The following is an 18658-nucleotide window of genomic DNA, read 5'->3' as shown; positions in this document are numbered from 1 at the left end:
GATATCCCATTCGAGATATAGGTCGTCAATTAAACAAGGTCATACAGTGCTTGATTTCGTAGACTGAACCGTATTTTAAAAAAATACGCTTAAGAATTTCTTGAAACATTTAAAATGATTGTTATAGTACACCTTAAACTGGAAATTTAATAATGTCTCAAATGATTTTCATGCATTCAAAAATATAGTTGGTATATAAATTTTCTTTGGGAATAGTTCTTAATTTTTGCAAATAATGTAACAATGAAGCTTTAATTGATATGTATTGTTTTTAATTACAAGGTTGATTTAATTATTGTCTTTTTAAAATGAATATTTATTTAAGTGCTTCGAAAATTTAATTTACGTAGAATATATTATTTACATAGCGCAAATTTTAGTATAAAAAGACCAGAAACTTTCTGTGAAGGCATCAGTTCGGTTACATCTCTCTAATCATGAGAGTAACAACCTTCGTGATCTTGTGCTGTGCTCTGCAGGTAAGTTATCTCTCTATTTATACTAAAATTCTCGTGTTTTGTAAGCAAAATATTCAGAAACATCAGCTTCAGAAATATACTTTTTATGCTACTGTGGACTATTTTGACATTTATCTCGTAATTTTGACCTGCCCATCAACTCCCATTCTTGTGATATTAGTATGTATAATAATAATATAACAAAACCACATTTGTTTACGAAAAAAAAAAAACAATGCGTTTAACGCAATGGTAAAATATAAGTACGAATTTGAAAACATTATATTTATGCATCTCTTTAGAGAGACATTAAGTAATTGTATAAGATTAAATTATACGATGTCTAAATCACGCATAAATTAATCTTTTACTCCGATTTATTTATATGGAAGAAATAAAAATCGATTGACAAAACAGTGAAACTATATATAAAGGGGCTCCAGCATAAATATAAACTTAAAAATGACTGTTAATTTAATTTATTTTTTATGTTTTATTGGAGATTTTGAATGGTCTTTATATTATAGATAACGAAAGCGTAGCGCATAGTTACATATTAGCAATATATTTGTATGTTACAGTATGTGTCTGCAGATGCAATTGATGATGCATTGCAATATGCACTCAGAAATGGCAGACTAGAAACAAAAAAAGTAAACGAAACTGATGAAGTAGACTACGACTCAACAGGTAATGCTTACGAAAAATCTACAACAACGAAAGAATACGAAGCTTATGGCGATGTTGATAAAGACGTGACAGGAGATGATGTCAAAGTTAAAACAATTGTTATAAAAACTGACTCAACCGGTCATGAAACAATATGGGAAGAAGATGTACTCATTCATAAGAAAAACCAGCCCGGTTCATCGGCTGAAACAGAAACAAGAACAGTTTTAAGTTCAAAACCAAGAGGTCCACTTAATGCAGGCCCAACGGTTATTGTCGAAAACAATAGCAGGCAATCTGCAGCATCCATCGAATCATCTGTCTCGACAGCTACCTCAGGCTCTGCTCCTGGACCTATTATTGGTTTCAATATACCAGTACAGTACTCACCTTACGGAAATCAAGCTGGCGCATCAGCAACTGCTGCAGCTACTGCAGGCTCTGCCGGTGGCGTTAACTACGGATTGAACGGATTTTACGGTGGCGTAGGAGGCGTAGGCCAAGACACCATTGTGATCAACAACAGCGGTGCTTCTGGTTCTTCGTCGAGCGCTGCTGCTGCAAGCTCTGCTGCTAGCTCTGGTAACAGTCTAGCCGAACAGGAAGCACTATTAGAAGCCACAGAAGCAGCCGAAGCCGCTGCTATCGCCGCCGCATCTGCACGTTACGCACCTTACGGTAACCAAGCCGGTCGTACCGTCGTAATCAACAACGAGTCCGGTTCTGGACCGAATTCAGCCGCCTCAGCTGCTTCGTCATCAGCCGGCGCTGCAGGACAAGGTGGAATAGGATCTGGACTTAGAGGTTTGGGATCATCAGGCGCTGGATTATACGGATTGGACGGTCTCAACGGACTCAACGGTCTTAACAGACTTCTTGGAGGACAAGGCACTGGATCAGCAGCTTCCGCCGCTGCTGCCGCAGCCGCCGCCGCAGGTTCAGACAGTCGTGGAAACTTAGGACTACTCGGATCTTCGGGACTATACGGAAACAATGGTAAAGGCGCCGTCATCATCAACAACAATGGAGGAAACGAATCTGCATCGAGCGCTTCTGCCTCAAGCTCAGCCGCCTCTTCCGCGGACTCAGATGCATCTAGACTCGCTGCTCAAGTCGCCGCCCTAGAAGCGGTCGAAGCCGCCGCCATCGCTGCCGCATCTGGACGCTACGCTCCTTACGGTAACCAAGTCGTAATCAACAACGACTCAGGTTCCGGATCATCTTCAGCCGCCTCATCTGCTTCAGCATCCGCTGGTTCCGCTGGACAAGGATCTGGTGCTGGATTGAACGGTGCCGGGCTATACGGCACCAACGGACTATACGGACTACAAGGTCAAGGTAGTAACGCCGCCGGATCGGCCGCATCAGCTGCCGCTGCCGCTGGAGCACAAGGATCCGGCCTCAGTGGTTTGGGATCTACCGGCGCTGGATTGTACGGATTAAACGGACGCAACGTACTTAACGGACAAGGTGTCGGATCATCAGCTTCCGCAGCCGCTGTCGCCTCTGCAGGCTCAGCCGGAAGTGGTAATTACGCAAACGGTTTGAACGGATTCTACGGTGGCGTAGGAGGCGTAGGCCAAGACACCATTGTGATCAACAACAGCGGTGCTTCTGGTTCTTCGTCAAGCGCTGCTGCTTCAAGCTCTGCTGCTAGCTCTGGTAACAGTCTAGCCGAAAGGGAAGCACTATTAGAAGCCACAGAAGCAGCAGAAGCCGCTGCTATCGCTGCCGCATCTGCACGTTATGCACCTTACGGTAACCAAGCCGGACGTACCGTCGTAATCAACAACGAGTCCGGTTCTGGATCATCTACAGCCGCCTCATCTGCTGCGTCATCAGCCGGCGCTGCTGGACAAGGTGGATTAGGATCTGGTCTTGGAGGTTTGGGATCATCAGGCGCTGGATTATACGGATTGAACGGTCTCAACGGACTTCTTGGAGGACAAGGTTCCGGATCATCTTCAGCCGCCTCATCTGCTTCGGCATCCGCTGGTTCCACTGGACAAGGATCTGGTGCTGGATTGCACGGTGCCAGTCTATACGGCACCAACGGACTATACGGACTACAAGGTCAAGGTAGTAACGCCGCCGGATCGGCCGCATCAGCTGCCGCTGCCGCTGGAGCACAAGGATCCGGCCTCAGTGGTTTGGGATCTACCGGCGCTGGATTGTACGGATTGAACGGAAGCAACGGACTTAACGGACAAGGTGCCGGATCATCAGCTTCCGCAGCCGCTGTCGCCTCTGCAGGCTCAGCCGGAAGTGGTAATTACGCAAACGGTTTGAACGGATTCTACGGTGGCGTAGGAGGCGTAGGCCAAGACACCATTGTGATCAACAACAGCGGTGCTTCTGGTTCTTCGTCAAGCTCTGCTGCTGCAAGCTCTGCTGCTAGCTCTGGTAACAGTCTAGCCGAACAGGAAGCACTATTAGAAGCCACAGAAGCAGCAGAAGCCGCTGCTATCGCTGCCGCAACTGCACGTTATGCACCTTACGGTAACCAAGCCGGACCTACCGTCGTAATCAACAACGAGTCCGGTTCTGGATCATCTTCAGCCGCCTCATCTGCTGCGTCATCAGCCGGCGCTGCTGGACAAGGTGGATTAGGATCTGGCCTTGGAGGTTTGGGATCATCAGGCGCTGGATTATACGGATTGAACGGTCTCAACGGACTTCTTGGAGGACAAGGTTCCGGATCATCTTCAGCCGCCTCATCTGCTTCGGCATCCGCTGGTTCCGCTGGACAAGGATCTGGTGCTGGATTGAACGGTGCCGGGCTATACGGCACCAACGGACTATACGGACTACAAGGTCAAGGTAGTAACGCCGCCGGATCGGCCGCATCAGCTGCCGCTGCCGCTGGAGCACAAGGATCCGGCCTCAGTGGTTTGGGATCTACCGGCGCTGGATTGTACGGATTAAACGGACGCAACGTACTTAACGGACAAGGTGTCGGATCATCAGCTTCCGCAGCCGCTGTCGCCTCTGCAGGCTCAGCCGGAAGTGGTAATTACGCAAACGGTTTGAACGGATTCTACGGTGGCGTAGGAGGCGTAGGCCAAGACACCATTGTGATCAACAACAGCGGTGCTTCTGGTTCTTCGTCAAGCTCTGCTGCTGCAAGCTCTGCTGCTAGCTCTGGTAACAGTCTAGCCGAACAGGAAGCACTATTAGAAGCCACAGAAGCAGCAGAAGCCGCTGCTATCGCTGCCGCATCTGCACGTTATGCACCTTACGGTAACCAAGCCGGACGTACCGTCGTAATCAACAACGAGTCCGGTTCTGGATCATCTTCAGCCGCCTCATCTGCTGCGTCATCAGCCGGCGCTGCTGGACAAGGTGGATTAGGATCTGGTCTTGGAGGTTTGGGATCATCAGGCGCTGGATTATACGGATTGAACGGTCTCAACGGACTTCTTGGAGGACAAGGTTCCGGATCATCTTCAGCCGCCTCATCTGCTTCGGCATCCGCTGGTTCCACTGGACAAGGATCTGGTGCTGGATTGAACGGTGCCAGTCTATACGGCACCAACGGACTATACGGACTACAAGGTCAAGGTAGTAACGCCGCCGGATCGGCCGCATCAGCTGCCGCTGCCGCTGGAGCACAAGGATCCGGCCTCAGTGGTTTGGGATCTACCGGCGCTGGATTGTACGGATTGAACGGACGCAACGGACTTAACGGACAAGGTGCCGGATCATCAGCTTCCGCAGCCGCTGTCGCCTCTGCAGGCTCAGCCGGAAGTGGTAATTACGCAAACGGTTTGAACGGATTCTACGGTGGCGTAGGAGGCGTAGGCCAAGACACCATTGTGATCAACAACAGCGGTGCTTCTGGTTCTTCGTCAAGTTCTGCTGCTGCAAGCTCTGCTGCTAGCTCTGGTAACAGTCTAGCCGAACAGGAAGCACTATTAGAAGCCACAGAAGCAGCAGAAGCCGCTGCTATCGCTGCCGCAACTGCACGTTATGCACCTTACGGTAACCAAGCCGGACCTACCGTCGTAATCAACAACGAGTCCGGTTCTGGATCATCTTCAGCCGCCTCATCTGCTGCGTCATCAGCCGGCGCTGCTGGACAAGGTGGATTAGGATCTGGTCTTGGAGGTTTGGGATCATCAGGCGCTGGATTATACGGATTGAACGGTCTCAACGGACTCAACGGTCTTAACAGACTTCTTGGAGGACAAGGCACTGGATCAGCAGCTTCCGCCGCTGCTGCCGCAGCCGCCGCCGCAGGTTCAGACAGTCGTGGAAACTTAGGACTACTCGGATCTTCGGGACTATACGGAAACAATGGTCAAGGCGCCGTCATCATCAACAACAATGGAGGAAACGAATCTGCATCGAGCGCTTCTGCCTCAAGCTCAGCCGCCTCTTCCGCGGACTCAGATGCATCTAGACTCGCTGCTCAAGTCGCCGCCCTAGAAGCGGTCGAAGCCGCCGCCATCGCTGCCGCATCTGGACGCTACGCTCCTTACGGTAACCAAGTCGTAATCAACAACGACTCAGGTTCCGGATCATCTTCAGCCGCCTCATCTGCTTCAGCATCCGCTGGTTCCGCTGGACAAGGATCTGGTACTGGATTGAACGGTGCCGGTCTATACGGCACCAACGGACTATACGGACTACAAGGTCAAGGTAGTAACGCCGCCGGATCGGCCGTATCAGCTGCCGCTGCCGCTGGAGCACAAGGATCCGGCCTCAGTGGTTTGGGATCTACCGGCGCTGGATTGTACGGATTGAACGGACGCAACGGACTTAACGGACAAGGTGCCGGATCATCAGCTTCCGCAGCCGCTGTCGCCTCTGCAGGCTCAGCCGGAAGTGGTAATTACGCAAACGGTTTGAACGGATTCTACGGTGGCGTAGGAGGCGTAGGCCAAGACACCATTGTGATCAACAACAGCGGTGCTTCTGGTTCTTCGTCAAGCTCTGCTGCTTCAAGCTCTGCTGCTAGCTCTGGTAACAGTCTAACCGAACAGGAAGCACTATTAGAAGCCACAGAAGCAGCAGCAGCCGCTGCTATCGCTGCCGCATCTGCACGTTATGCACCTTACGGTAACCAAGCCGGACGTACCGTCGTAATCAACAACGAGTCCGGTTCTGGATCATCTTCAGCCGCCTCATCTGCTGCGTCATCAGCCGGCGCTGCTGGACAAGGTGGATTAGGATCTGGTCTTGGAGGTTTGGGATCATCAGGCGCTGGATTATACGGATTGAACGGTCTCAACGGACTTCTTGGAGGACAAGGTTCCGGATCATCTTCAGCCGCCTCATCTGCTTCGGCATCCGCTGGTTCCGCTGGACAAGGATCTGGTGTTGGATTGAACGGTGCCGGTCTATACGGCACCAACGGACTATACGGACTACAAGGTCAAGGTAGTAACGCCGCCGGATCGGCCGCATCAGCTGCCGCTGCCGCTGGAGCACAAGGATCCGGCCTCAGTGGTTTGGGATCTACCGGCGCTGGATTGTACGGATTGAACGGACGCAACGGACTTAACGGACAAGGTGCCGGATCATCAGCTTCCGCAGCCGCTGTCGCCTCTGCAGGCTCAGCCGGAAGTGGTAATTACGCAAACGGTTTGAACGGATTCTACGGTGGCATAGGAGGCGTAGGCCAAGACACCATTGTGATCAACAACAGCGGTGCTTCTGGTTCTTCGTCAAGCGCTGCTGCTTCAAGCTCTGCTGCTAGCTCTGGTAACAGTCTAGCCGAAAGGGAAGCACTATTAGAAGCCACAGAAGCAGCAGAAGCCGCTGCTATCGCTGCCGCATCTGCACGTTATGCACCTTACGGTAACCAAGCCGGACGTACCGTCGTAATCAACAACGAGTCCGGTTCTGGATCATCTACAGCCGCCTCATCTGCTGCGTCATCAGCCGGCGCTGCTGGACAAGGTGGATTAGGATCTGGTCTTGGAGGTTTGGGATCATCAGGCGCTGGATTATACGGATTGAACGGTCTCAACGGACTTCTTGGAGGACAAGGTTCCGGATCATCTTCAGCCGCCTCATCTGCTTCGGCATCCGCTGGTTCCACTGGACAAGGATCTGGTGCTGGATTGAACGGTGCCAGTCTATACGGCACCAACGGACTATACGGACTACAAGGTCAAGGTAGTAACGCCGCCGGATCGGCCGCATCAGCTGCCGCTGCCGCTGGAGCACAAGGATCCGGCCTCAGTGGTTTGGGATCTACCGGCGCTGGATTGTACGGATTGAACGGACGCAACGGACTTAACGGACAAGGTGCCGGATCATCAGCTTCCGCAGCCGCTGTCGCCTCTGCAGGCTCAGCCGGAAGTGGTAATTACGCAAACGGTTTGAACGGATTCTACGGTGGCGTAGGAGGCGTAGGCCAAGACACCATTGTGATCAACAACAGCGGTGCTTCTGGTTCTTCGTCAAGCTCTGCTGCTGCAAGCTCTGCTGCTAGCTCTGGTAACAGTCTAGCCGAACAGGAAGCACTATTAGAAGCCACAGAAGCAGCAGAAGCCGCTGCTATCGCTGCCGCAACTGCACGTTATGCACCTTACGGTAACCAAGCCGGACCTACCGTCGTAATCAACAACGAGTCCGGTTCTGGATCATCTTCAGCCGCCTCATCTGCTTCGGCATCCGCTGGTTCCGCTGGACAAGGATCTGGTGTTGGATTGAACGGTGCCGGTCTATACGGCACCAACGGACTATACGGACTACAAGGTCAAGGTAGTAACGCCGCCGGATCGGCCGCATCAGCTGCCGCTGCCGCTGGAGCACAAGGATCCGGCCTCAGTGGTTTGGGATCTACAGGCGCTGGATTGTACGGATTGAACGGACGCAACGGACTTAACGGACAAGGTGCCGGATCATCAGCTTCCGCAGCCGCTGTCGCCTCTGCAGGCTCAGCCGGAAGTGGTTATTACGCAAATGGTTTGAACGGATTCTACGGTGGCGTAGGAGGCGTAGGCCAAGACACCATTGTGATCAACAACAGCGGTGCTTCTGGTTCTTCGTCAAGCGCTGCTGCTTCAAGCTCTGCTGCTAGCTCTGGTAACAGTCTAGCCGAAAGGGAAGCACTATTAGAAGCCACAGAAGCAGCAGAAGCCGCTGCTATCGCTGCCGCATCTGCACGTTATGCACCTTACGGTAACCAAGCCGGACGTACCGTCGTAATCAACAACGAGTCCGGTTCTGGATCATCTACAGCCGCCTCATCTGCTGCGTCATCAGCCGGCGCTGCTGGACAAGGTGGATTAGGATCTGGTCTTGGAGGTTTGGGATCATCAGGCGCTGGATTATACGGATTGAACGGTCTCAATGGACTTCTTGGAGGACAAGGTTCCGGATCATCTTCAGCCGCCTCATCTGCTTCGGCATCCGCTGGTTCCACTGGACAAGGATCTGGTGCTGGATTGAACGGTGCCAGTCTATACGGCACCAACGGACTATACGGACTACAAGGTCAAGGTAGTAACGCCGCCGGATCGGCCGCATCAGCTGCCGCTGCCGCTGGAGCACAAGGATCCGGCCTCAGTGGTTTGGGATCTACCGGCGCTGGATTGTACGGATTGAACGGACGCAACGGACTTAACGGACAAGGTGCCGGATCGTCAGCTTCCGCAGCCGCTGTCGCCTCTGCAGGCTCAGCCGGAAGTGGTAATTACGCAAACGGTTTGAACGGATTCTACGGTGGCGTAGGAGGCGTAGGCCAAGACACCATTGTGATCAACAACAGCGGTGCTTCTGGTTCTTCGTCAAGCTCTGCTGCTGCAAGCTCTGCTGCTAGCTCTGGTAACAGTCTAGCCGAACAGGAAGCACTATTAGAAGCCACAGAAGCAGCAGAAGCCGCTGCTATCGCTGCCGCATCTGCACGTTATGCACCTTACGGTAACCAAGCCGGACGTACCGTCGTAATCAACAACGAGTCCGGTTCTGGATCATCTTCAGCCGCCTCATCTGCTGCGTCATCAGCCGGCGCTGCTGGACAAGGTGGATTAGGATCTGGTCTTGGAGGTTTGGGATCATCAGGCGCTGGATTATACGGATTGAACGGTCTCAACGGACTCAACGGTCTTAACAGACTTCTTGGAGGACAAGGCACTGGATCAGCAGCTTCCGCCGCTGCTGCCGCAGCCGCCGCCGCAGGTTCAGACAGTCGTGGAAACTTAGGACTACTCGGATCTTCGGGACTATACGGAAACAATGGTCAAGGCGCCGTCATCATCAACAACAATGGAGGAAACGAATCTGCATCGAGCGCTTCTGCCTCAAGCTCAGCCGCCTCTTCCGCGGACTCAGATGCATCTAGACTCGCTGCTCAAGTCGCCGCCCTAGAAGCGGTCGAAGCCGCCGCCATCGCTGCCGCATCTGGACGCTACGCTCCTTACGGTAACCAAGTCGTAATCAACAACGACTCAGGTTCCGGATCATCTTCAGCCGCCTCATCTGCTTCAGCATCCGCTGGTTCCGCTGGACAAGGATCTGGTACTGGATTGAACGGTGCCGGTCTATACGGCACCAACGGACTATACGGACTACAAGGTCAAGGTAGTAACGCCGCCGGATCGGCCGCATCAGCTGCCGCTGCCGCTGGAGCACAAGGATCCGGCCTCAGTGGTTTGGGATCTACCGGCGCTGGATTGTACGGATTGAACGGACGCAACGGACTTAACGGACAAGGTGCCGGATCATCAGCTTCCGCAGCCGCTGTCGCCTCTGCAGGCTCAGCCGGAAGTGGTAATTACGCAAACGGTTTGAACGGATTCTACGGTGGCGTAGGAGGCGTAGGCCAAGACACCATTGTGATCAACAACAGCGGTGCTTCTGGTTCTTCGTCAAGCTCTGCTGCTTCAAGCTCTGCTGCTAGCTCTGGTAACAGTCTAGCCGAACAGGAAGCACTATTAGAAGCCACAGAAGCAGCAGCAGCCGCTGCTATCGCTGCCGCATCTGCACGTTATGCACCTTACGGTAACCAAGCCGGACGTACCGTCGTAATCAACAACGAGTCCGGTTCTGGATCATCTTCAGCCGCCTCATCTGCTGCGTCATCAGCCGGCGCTGCTGGACAAGGTGGATTAGGATCTGGTCTTGGAGGTTTGGGATCATCAGGCGCTGGATTATACGGATTGAACGGTCTCAACGGACTTCTTGGAGGACAAGGTTCCGGATCATCTTCAGCCGCCTCATCTGCTTCGGCATCCGCTGGTTCCGCTGGACAAGGATCTGGTGTTGGATTGAACGGTGCCGGTCTATACGGCACCAACGGACTATACGGACTACAAGGTCAAGGTAGTAACGCCGCCGGATCGGCCGCATCAGCTGCCGCTGCCGCTGGAGCACAAGGATCCGGCCTCAGTGGTTTGGGATCTACCGGCGCTGGATTGTACGGATTGAACGGACGCAACGGACTTAACGGACAAGGTGCCGGATCGTCAGCTTCCGCAGCCGCTGTCGCCTCTGCAGGCTCAGCCGGAAGTGGTAATTACGCAAACGGTTTGAACGGATTCTACGGTGGCGTAGGAGGCGTAGGCCAAGACACCATTGTGATCAACAACAGCGGTGCTTCTGGTTCTTCGTCAAGCTCTGCTGCTGCAAGCTCTGCTGCTAGCTCTGGTAACAGTCTAGCCGAACAGGAAGCACTATTAGAAGCCACAGAAGCAGCAGAAGCCGCTGCTATCGCTGCCGCATCTGCACGTTATGCACCTTACGGTAACCAAGCCGGACGTACCGTCGTAATCAACAACGAGTCCGGTTCTGGATCATCTTCAGCCGCCTCATCTGCTGCGTCATCAGCCGGCGCTGCTGGACAAGGTGGATTAGGATCTGGTCTTGGAGGTTTGGGATCATCAGGCGCTGGATTATACGGATTGAACGGTCTCAACGGACTCAACGGTCTTAACAGACTTCTTGGAGGACAAGGCACTGGATCAGCAGCTTCCGCCGCTGCTGCCGCAGCCGCCGCCGCAGGTTCAGACAGTCGTGGAAACTTAGGACTACTCGGATCTTCGGGACTATACGGAAACAATGGTCAAGGCGCCGTCATCATCAACAACAATGGAGGAAACGAATCTGCATCGAGCGCTTCTGCCTCAAGCTCAGCCGCCTCTTCCGCGGACTCAGATGCATCTAGACTCGCTGCTCAAGTCGCCGCCCTAGAAGCGGTCGAAGCCGCCGCCATCGCTGCCGCATCTGGACGCTACGCTCCTTACGGTAACCAAGTCGTAATCAACAACGACTCAGGTTCCGGATCATCTTCAGCCGCCTCATCTGCTTCAGCATCCGCTGGTTCCGCTGGACAAGGATCTGGTACTGGATTGAACGGTGCCGGTCTATACGGCACCAACGGACTATACGGACTACAAGGTCAAGGTAGTAACGCCGCCGGATCGGCCGCATCAGCTGCCGCTGCCGCTGGAGCACAAGGATCCGGCCTCAGTGGTTTGGGATCTACCGGCGCTGGATTGTACGGATTGAACGGACGCAACGGACTTAACGGACAAGGTGCCGGATCATCAGCTTCCGCAGCCGCTGTCGCCTCTGCAGGCTCAGCCGGAAGTGGTAATTACGCAAACGGTTTGAACGGATTCTACGGTGGCGTAGGAGGCGTAGGCCAAGACACCATTGTGATCAACAACAGCGGTGCTTCTGGTTCTTCGTCAAGCTCTGCTGCTTCAAGCTCTGCTGCTAGCTCTGGTAACAGTCTAGCCGAACAGGAAGCACTATTAGAAGCCACAGAAGCAGCAGCAGCCGCTGCTATCGCTGCCGCATCTGCACGTTATGCACCTTACGGTAACCAAGCCGGACGTACCGTCGTAATCAACAACGAGTCCGGTTCTGGATCATCTTCAGCCGCCTCATCTGCTGCGTCATCAGCCGGCGCTGCTGGACAAGGTGGATTAGGATCTGGTCTTGGAGGTTTGGGATCATCAGGCGCTGGATTATACGGATTGAACGGTCTCAACGGACTTCTTGGAGGACAAGGTTCCGGATCATCTTCAGCCGCCTCATCTGCTTCGGCATCCGCTGGTTCCGCTGGACAAGGATCTGGTGTTGGATTGAACGGTGCCGGTCTATACGGCACCAACGGACTATACGGACTACAAGGTCAAGGTAGTAACGCCGCCGGATCGGCCGCATCAGCTGCCGCTGCCGCTGGAGCACAAGGATCCGGCCTCAGTGGTTTGGGATCTACCGGCGCTGGATTGTACGGATTGAACGGACGCAACGGACTTAACGGACAAGGTGCCGGATCATCAGCTTCCGCAGCCGCTGTCGCCTCTGCAGGCTCAGCCGGAAGTGGTAATTACGTAAACGGTTTGAACGGATTCTACGGTGGCGTAGGAGGCGTAGGCCAAGACACCATTGTAATCAACAACAGCGGTGCTTCTGGTTCTTCGTCAAGCTCGGCTGCTGCAAGCTCTGCTGCTAGCTCTGGTAACAGTCTAGCCGAACAGGAAGCACTATTAGAAGCCACAGAAGCAGCAGAAGCCGCTGCTATCGCTGCCGCATCTGCACGTTATGCACCTTACGGTAACCAAGCCGGACGTACCGTCGTAATCAACAACGAGTCCGGTTCTGGATCATCTTCAGCCGCCTCATCTGCTGCGTCATCAGCCGGCGCTGCTGGACAAGGTGGATTAGGATCTGGTCTTGGAGGTTTGGGATCATCAGGCGCTGGATTATACGGATTGAACGGTCTCAACGGACTTCTTGGAGGACAAGGTTCCGGATCATCTTCAGCCGCCTCATCTGCTTCGGCATCCGCTGGTTCCGCTGGACAAGGATCTGGTGTTGGATTGAACGGTGCCGGTCTATACGGCACCAACGGACTATACGGACTACAAGGTCAAGATAGTAACGCCGCCGGATCGGCCGCATCTGCTGCCGCTGCCGCTGGAGCACAAGGATCCGGCCTCAGTGGTTTGGGATCTACCGGCGCTGGATTGTACGGATTGAACAGACGCAACGGACTTAACGGACAAGGTGCCGGATCATCAGCTTCCGCAGCCGCTGTCGCCTCTGCAGGCTCAGCCGGAAGTGGTAATTACGCAAACGGTTTGAACGGATTCTACGGTGGCGTAGGAGGCGTAGGCCAAGACACCATTGTGATCAACAACAGCGGTGCTTCTGGTTCTTCGTCAAGCTCTGCTGCTGCAAGCTCTGCTGCTAGCTCTGGTAACAGTCTAGCCGAACAGGAAGCACTATTAGAAGCCACAGAAGCAGCAGAAGCCGCTGCTATCGCTGCCGCATCTGCACGTTATGCACCTTACGGTAACCAAGCCGGACGTACCGTCGTAATCAACAACGAGTCCGGTTCTGGATCATCTTCAGCCGCCTCATCTGCTGCGTCATCAGCCGGCGCTGCTGGACAAGGTGGATTAGGATCTGGTCTTGGAGGTTTGGGATCATCAGGCGCTGGATTATACGGATTGAACGGTCTCAACGGACTTAACGGACAAGGTGCCGGATCATCAGCTTCCGCAGCCGCTGTCGCCTCTGCAGGCTCAGCCGGAAGTGGTAATTACGCAAACGGTTTGAACGGATTCTACGGTGGCGTAGGAGGCGTAGGCCAAGACACCATTGTGATCAACAACAGCGGTGCTTCTGGTTCTTCGTCAAGCTCTGCTGCTGCAAGCTCTGCTGCTAGCTCTGGTAACAGTCTAGCCGAACAGGAAGCACTATTAGAAGCCACAGAAGCAGCAGAAGCCGCTGCTATCGCTGCCGCATCTGCACGTTATGCACCTTACGGTAACCAAGCCGGACGTACCGTCGTAATCAACAACGAGTCCGGTTCTGGATCATCTTCAGCCGCCTCATCTGCTGCGTCATCAGCCGGCGCTGCTGGACAAGGTGGATTAGGATCTGGTCTTGGAGTTTTGGGATCATCAGGCGCTGGATTATACGGATTGAACGGTCTCAACGGACTTCTTGGAGGACAAGGTTCCGGATCATCTTCAGCCGCCTCATCTGCTTCGGCATCCGCTGGTTCCGCTGGACAAGGATCTGGTGCTGGATTGAACGGTGCCGGTCTATACGGCACCAACGGACTATACGGACTACAAGGTCAAGGTAGTAACGCCGCCGGATCGGCCGCATCAGCTGCCGCTGCCGCTGGAGCACAAGGATCCGGCCTCAGTGGTTTGGGATCTACCGGCGCTGGATTGTACGGATTGAACGGACGCAACGGACTTAACGGACAAGGTGCCGGATCATCAGCTTCCGCAGCCGCTGTCGCCTCTGCAGGCTCAGCCGGAAGTGGTAATTACGCAAACGGTTTGAACGGATTCTACGGTGGCGTAGGAGGCGTAGGCCAAGACACCATTGTGATCAACAACAGCGGTGCTTCTGGTTCTTCGTCAAGCTCTGCTGCTGCAAGCTCTGCTGCTAGCTCTGGTAACAGTCTAGCCGAACAGGAAGCACTATTAGAAGCCACAGAAGCAGCAGAAGCCGCTGCTATCGCTGCCGCATCTGCACGTTATGCACCTTACGGTAACCAAGCCGGACGTACCGTCGTAATCAACAACGAGTCCGGTTCTGGATCATCTTCAGCCGCCTCATCTGCTGCGTCATCAGCCGGCGCTGCTGGACAAGGTGGATTAGGATCTGGTCTTGGAGGTTTGGGATCATCAGGCGCTGGATTATACGGATTGAACGGTCTCAACGGACTTCTTGGAGGACAAGGTTCCGGATCATCTTCAGCCGCCTCATCTGCTTCGGCATCCGCTGGTTCCGCTGGACAAGGGTCTGGTGCTGGATTGAACGGTGCCGGTCTATACGGCACCAACGGACTATACGGACTACTAGGCCAAGGTAGTAACGCCGCTGCATCATCTGCAGCATCTTCCACTGCCATTTCTTCCTACGGACGTGGAAGAGGACGGGTGCGCCAATCATGCAAACTAAACCGTCGTCAATTTATCATAAGATATGGCAGAAAAGGTCTCGCCTGTACTGATTGTTAGGTGATCTAGGTCTAAGAGCTTGAAGTTCAATTTAATTGTTTTGTCTTACTTGAGTACATCTTTATAACAATGAAATAAATATAGTTTTGCAGCATGAACATTTATTTTATTTAAAAGATTGTTGGAAAGAAACATTGTTGGTCATATCTTGAAAATGGAAATTATCTAGTCTGTATTTGTGGCTTCAGATATTGTAATAGGTGTTCCTCTTTTAAATGATAGTTTGCAATTTTTCCTAAGACCTGTGAAGCTGTGTGTTACCTGCTTGCTGGGCAACAATGCTGAAGCACTTGTATTAATCCCAGCAGGAAAAGTATTAAATTTATTTACAATTATATTTTATGTGATGCAACACAAAAACATCAAAAAATTAAATTTAATAAATGTTATGGGGACCTAATAGTTCTCTTTTTCAAGTGTGCAATTGATGCAGCCATAAGCACCAGCTAGTTCTTAACTTTTATTCAATTATATGCAACAAGTTACTTATCATAAACTTTCTGACAAAAGCATTTTGTCCTGTGATTAGGATATCCATTTCTGATTTAGAATTAAGCGTTTTACACTCACAGGCTTCCGAGAACCTTTTCAACTAAGCAAACTATATAAATAAGCTATCTTTACTTTGAAGTTTAACTACATTATATTCTTGAAAGAAAACATTTTTTTACCGGATTGAAGCTATGTATCCTAAACTTATAATTATTTTACATAATACAAAAAGTAATAATATTAAAAAAGTTTTTTCTTTCAATGTGTAAAAGCTATGTTTACAAAAGACAATACTATACATATTATTCTTACCAAATCTTCATTTCAAGATCAAAAGTTTAAAATGTAGTAGTACACTACATTTATGCTGCTTTTATATCATGCAATGACTATTTACGATTTTTAATTAAGGTTTCCTGCCTGGTCTATAAGATCTATGATCATAGATTTTTAAATGAACTATGTAGGTTACTATGTTATGAACTTTGTTCTTCTAGATAAGGTAGATGACGTAGAACTGTATAGTTATAAACCAAGTGTTGAGTACAATGCATTTCAGTACAATAACTTATGTATTATCCTATATCATTAAGTATTAAATTAAGCAAAAAAACAATTCTAATAATAATAAACTCACTACTTCGTTATCGTTAGAACACCCAAATTACTGAAAAAATATGATCTTGTAAAGTATAAATTGAATATCGCGCTAAACACCTAATACGTAATAAAAAAGTGCATACATTATTAGTATATCGTGAACTGATTAGTGTACTATTTAATTCAATTGTCAACCATAAAATATTAAATTAATAAATAAAAATTCATTTTCACATACTAGATGACGCTGTAAAGTAATTAATTAAGATTAAAAATTTAAATTAAAAATTAAGGATAAATAAATATTGAAATTAAATGTATATTTCTTAATTTTGAATAAAATCAAGTAAGATGAGTAAATGTAAAATTATGATGTGAAGAAAAACAGTTTTAAGCGCCCTCTGTTAACACTTACCAAATAATCAATGACAAATCCAATAATCATTTCCTAGCTTCAGTAGAAACACGACAGATGGTACAGTTTTATGTGATAGTTGAGATAATAAAAAAGTGCAACGGAACTTATAATTTAATTCAAGAAAAAATATTGAATTCAAGAAAATTACAAATTCTCAAGTAATAAGTGAAACACATTTCCAAAAAGTTTTATCTCGGGTTTAAATTTATTATATTTTATGACTTATGTATAACATTTTACTGTATATGTACAGGATTTGTTCGGATAAAAGCAAGCTTATAAAGCCCCATCTCGTGCCACTATTTACAAATAGTTTGACGAGTTTAAACGTCGAGGTAGCAATCTCAATGATGATCCGCGTGAGTCCTTTAACAGGGACTACTGACGAAATCAAAAAATATTACACGAACATTGAGGCGTTAAGAAGCTTTGTACCAGATGGATTCCCCATACTTTAACCGACAACCAGAACCGCCTTCGCAGGGACTGGTGAATATTTGACTATGGCAGGTGTCGAAATAATGAGTGATTCGCCATACAGTCCTGAGCTAGCGCCCTGTGATTTTCATTTATACCCAAGAACTAAAGATAAAATTCGAGGTATTCGCTTTACGAAAAATGCCATAGAAGATAACCCTTGAAGAATGGGCCCACTGCTTTTCTTAATCTCCATCGAATGCGACGACGTATAGAGAGGAACGGGATAACTTCGAAAAACAATAAAAGTATTGGCAACTTTCTACTTTAAGCCGTTTTTCATTTTCTAAACATTTTCAGTGTTACCTATGTATGTGCGCATTTAACATTCGATCGAACGGTGAAGGAAAACATCGTGAGGAAACCGGCTTGCCTTACACCCAAAAAGTCGACGGCGTGTGTCAGGCACAGAAGGCTGATCACATATTTGCCTATTAGAGTTACAAATGATCATGAAACAGATACAGAATCTGAGGTCCAGGCCTAAAAAGGTTATAGTGCCATTGATATTTTTGTTTGGGTTAAATTGGACTAGATTTAATCTACCCGAGTCCAAAACTCAATGTTACTTACATAGAGTTTCATCTTCAGACACAAGTTTGTTACGGTACTCATCGACAACTGTCCGAGAAGTCTCCAGGCCAACGTAAAGAGTAGTGCTGTCGTTTACATAGCAATGAATGTTGCTAAGTTGCAACATATCATTGATATGCAGAATTAACAGGGTCGGGGATAGGATACAGCCTTGTGGGACACCAGCATTCACGGGTTTAAATTCGGGAAATGCTCGGAGATGGGGTAATAATTAAAAGAGCACAAAATTGAACCCCCCCCCCTCGCCCTTGCGCCGGTTTTCTGAAAACTGATGAATAAATAAATATATATCACGATATTGCATGCAAGCTGTAGGTATTAACGATCTTTGTGAGAGGCTGGAGCCTATAACCTTAGAAGTCCTGTTGTGACAGTCACCAGCTAGTGTTAGTAATAAAATAAAACTAATGCATGAGTGGTTGTGGGTGTGTGAATATGTGTAAGCGTGTGAATTAAACGTGAGTGAAAGAATTCCATTTAAAGTCTACCGCAAATGGCTATGGAAAACATTTTGCTGCATCGTAATCAAGGCGTTTCAGAAATTTGGTCTCATGAGGTCAATTATTTTAATAAAAGGCAATGCCCGTCAAAAAGGCCATGATTTCGATTATACTATTGCATTGATACCTTTAATAGAAATTATTTCTAGTGTTCTAAGCAATGCATATCAATCGCACCCATCAAGATTCTGGCAACGGCTAGGGTGTCTTAACGTTGTGATCGGATTTAATCCAGCTCCAGATGCAATACTCTAAACACTCTTAAATTTACAAATGTCTATTAACTCTTATATTGTAATTGAGGTCACTATTGAAACCGGTTATGTCCCTTTGATACTTTCATCGAGATGTTAGTACAAATATTATATAAACAAATTTATGTGAGAATCTGAGGTGACCGTGTCCTTTTCCGACATTCTTAAAGTGACCTACTGTTGATGTGGTGGTTTTAAAGTGTAGACGTTGTCTAATTTACGATACGTGTTTGAAAATGTATGTTGT

General features: G+C 49.6%; 1 protein-coding gene across 1 annotated transcript; it reads left to right on the top strand.

The window, feature by feature from the left end:
• The first annotated feature begins 426 nt into the window (after positions 1-426).
• On the top strand, positions 427-15174 carry LOC123716680 (fibroin heavy chain-like). The gene is made up of 2 exons (XM_045672528.1): positions 427-479; positions 1040-15174. Exons 1-2 carry the CDS (start codon positions 438-440, stop codon positions 15074-15076), a joined length of 14079 nt encoding a protein of 4692 aa, XP_045528484.1. The 5' UTR covers positions 427-437; the 3' UTR covers positions 15077-15174.
• Positions 15175-18658: the final 3484 nt, after the last annotated feature.

This window comes from Pieris brassicae, chromosome 11 (genome assembly GCF_905147105.1).
Source record: "Pieris brassicae chromosome 11, ilPieBrab1.1, whole genome shotgun sequence".
Lineage (NCBI taxonomy): Eukaryota > Metazoa > Arthropoda > Insecta > Lepidoptera > Pieridae > Pieris > Pieris brassicae.
Note: the sequence above shows the minus strand (reverse complement) of the source record. Positions and strands in the feature narration are given on the sequence as shown.

What these genes read in the sequence shown, in the direction of transcription:
- LOC123716680 (XM_045672528.1), top strand. Translation starts at nt 438, where the DNA reads ATGAGAGTAACAACCTTCGTGATCTTGTGCTGTGCTCTGCAG. An exon ending in TCTTGTGCTGTGCTCTGCAG is followed by an intron (nt 480 to 1,039) that starts GTAAGTTATCTC and finishes TGTATGTTACAG; the next exon opens with TATGTGTCTGCAGATGCAAT.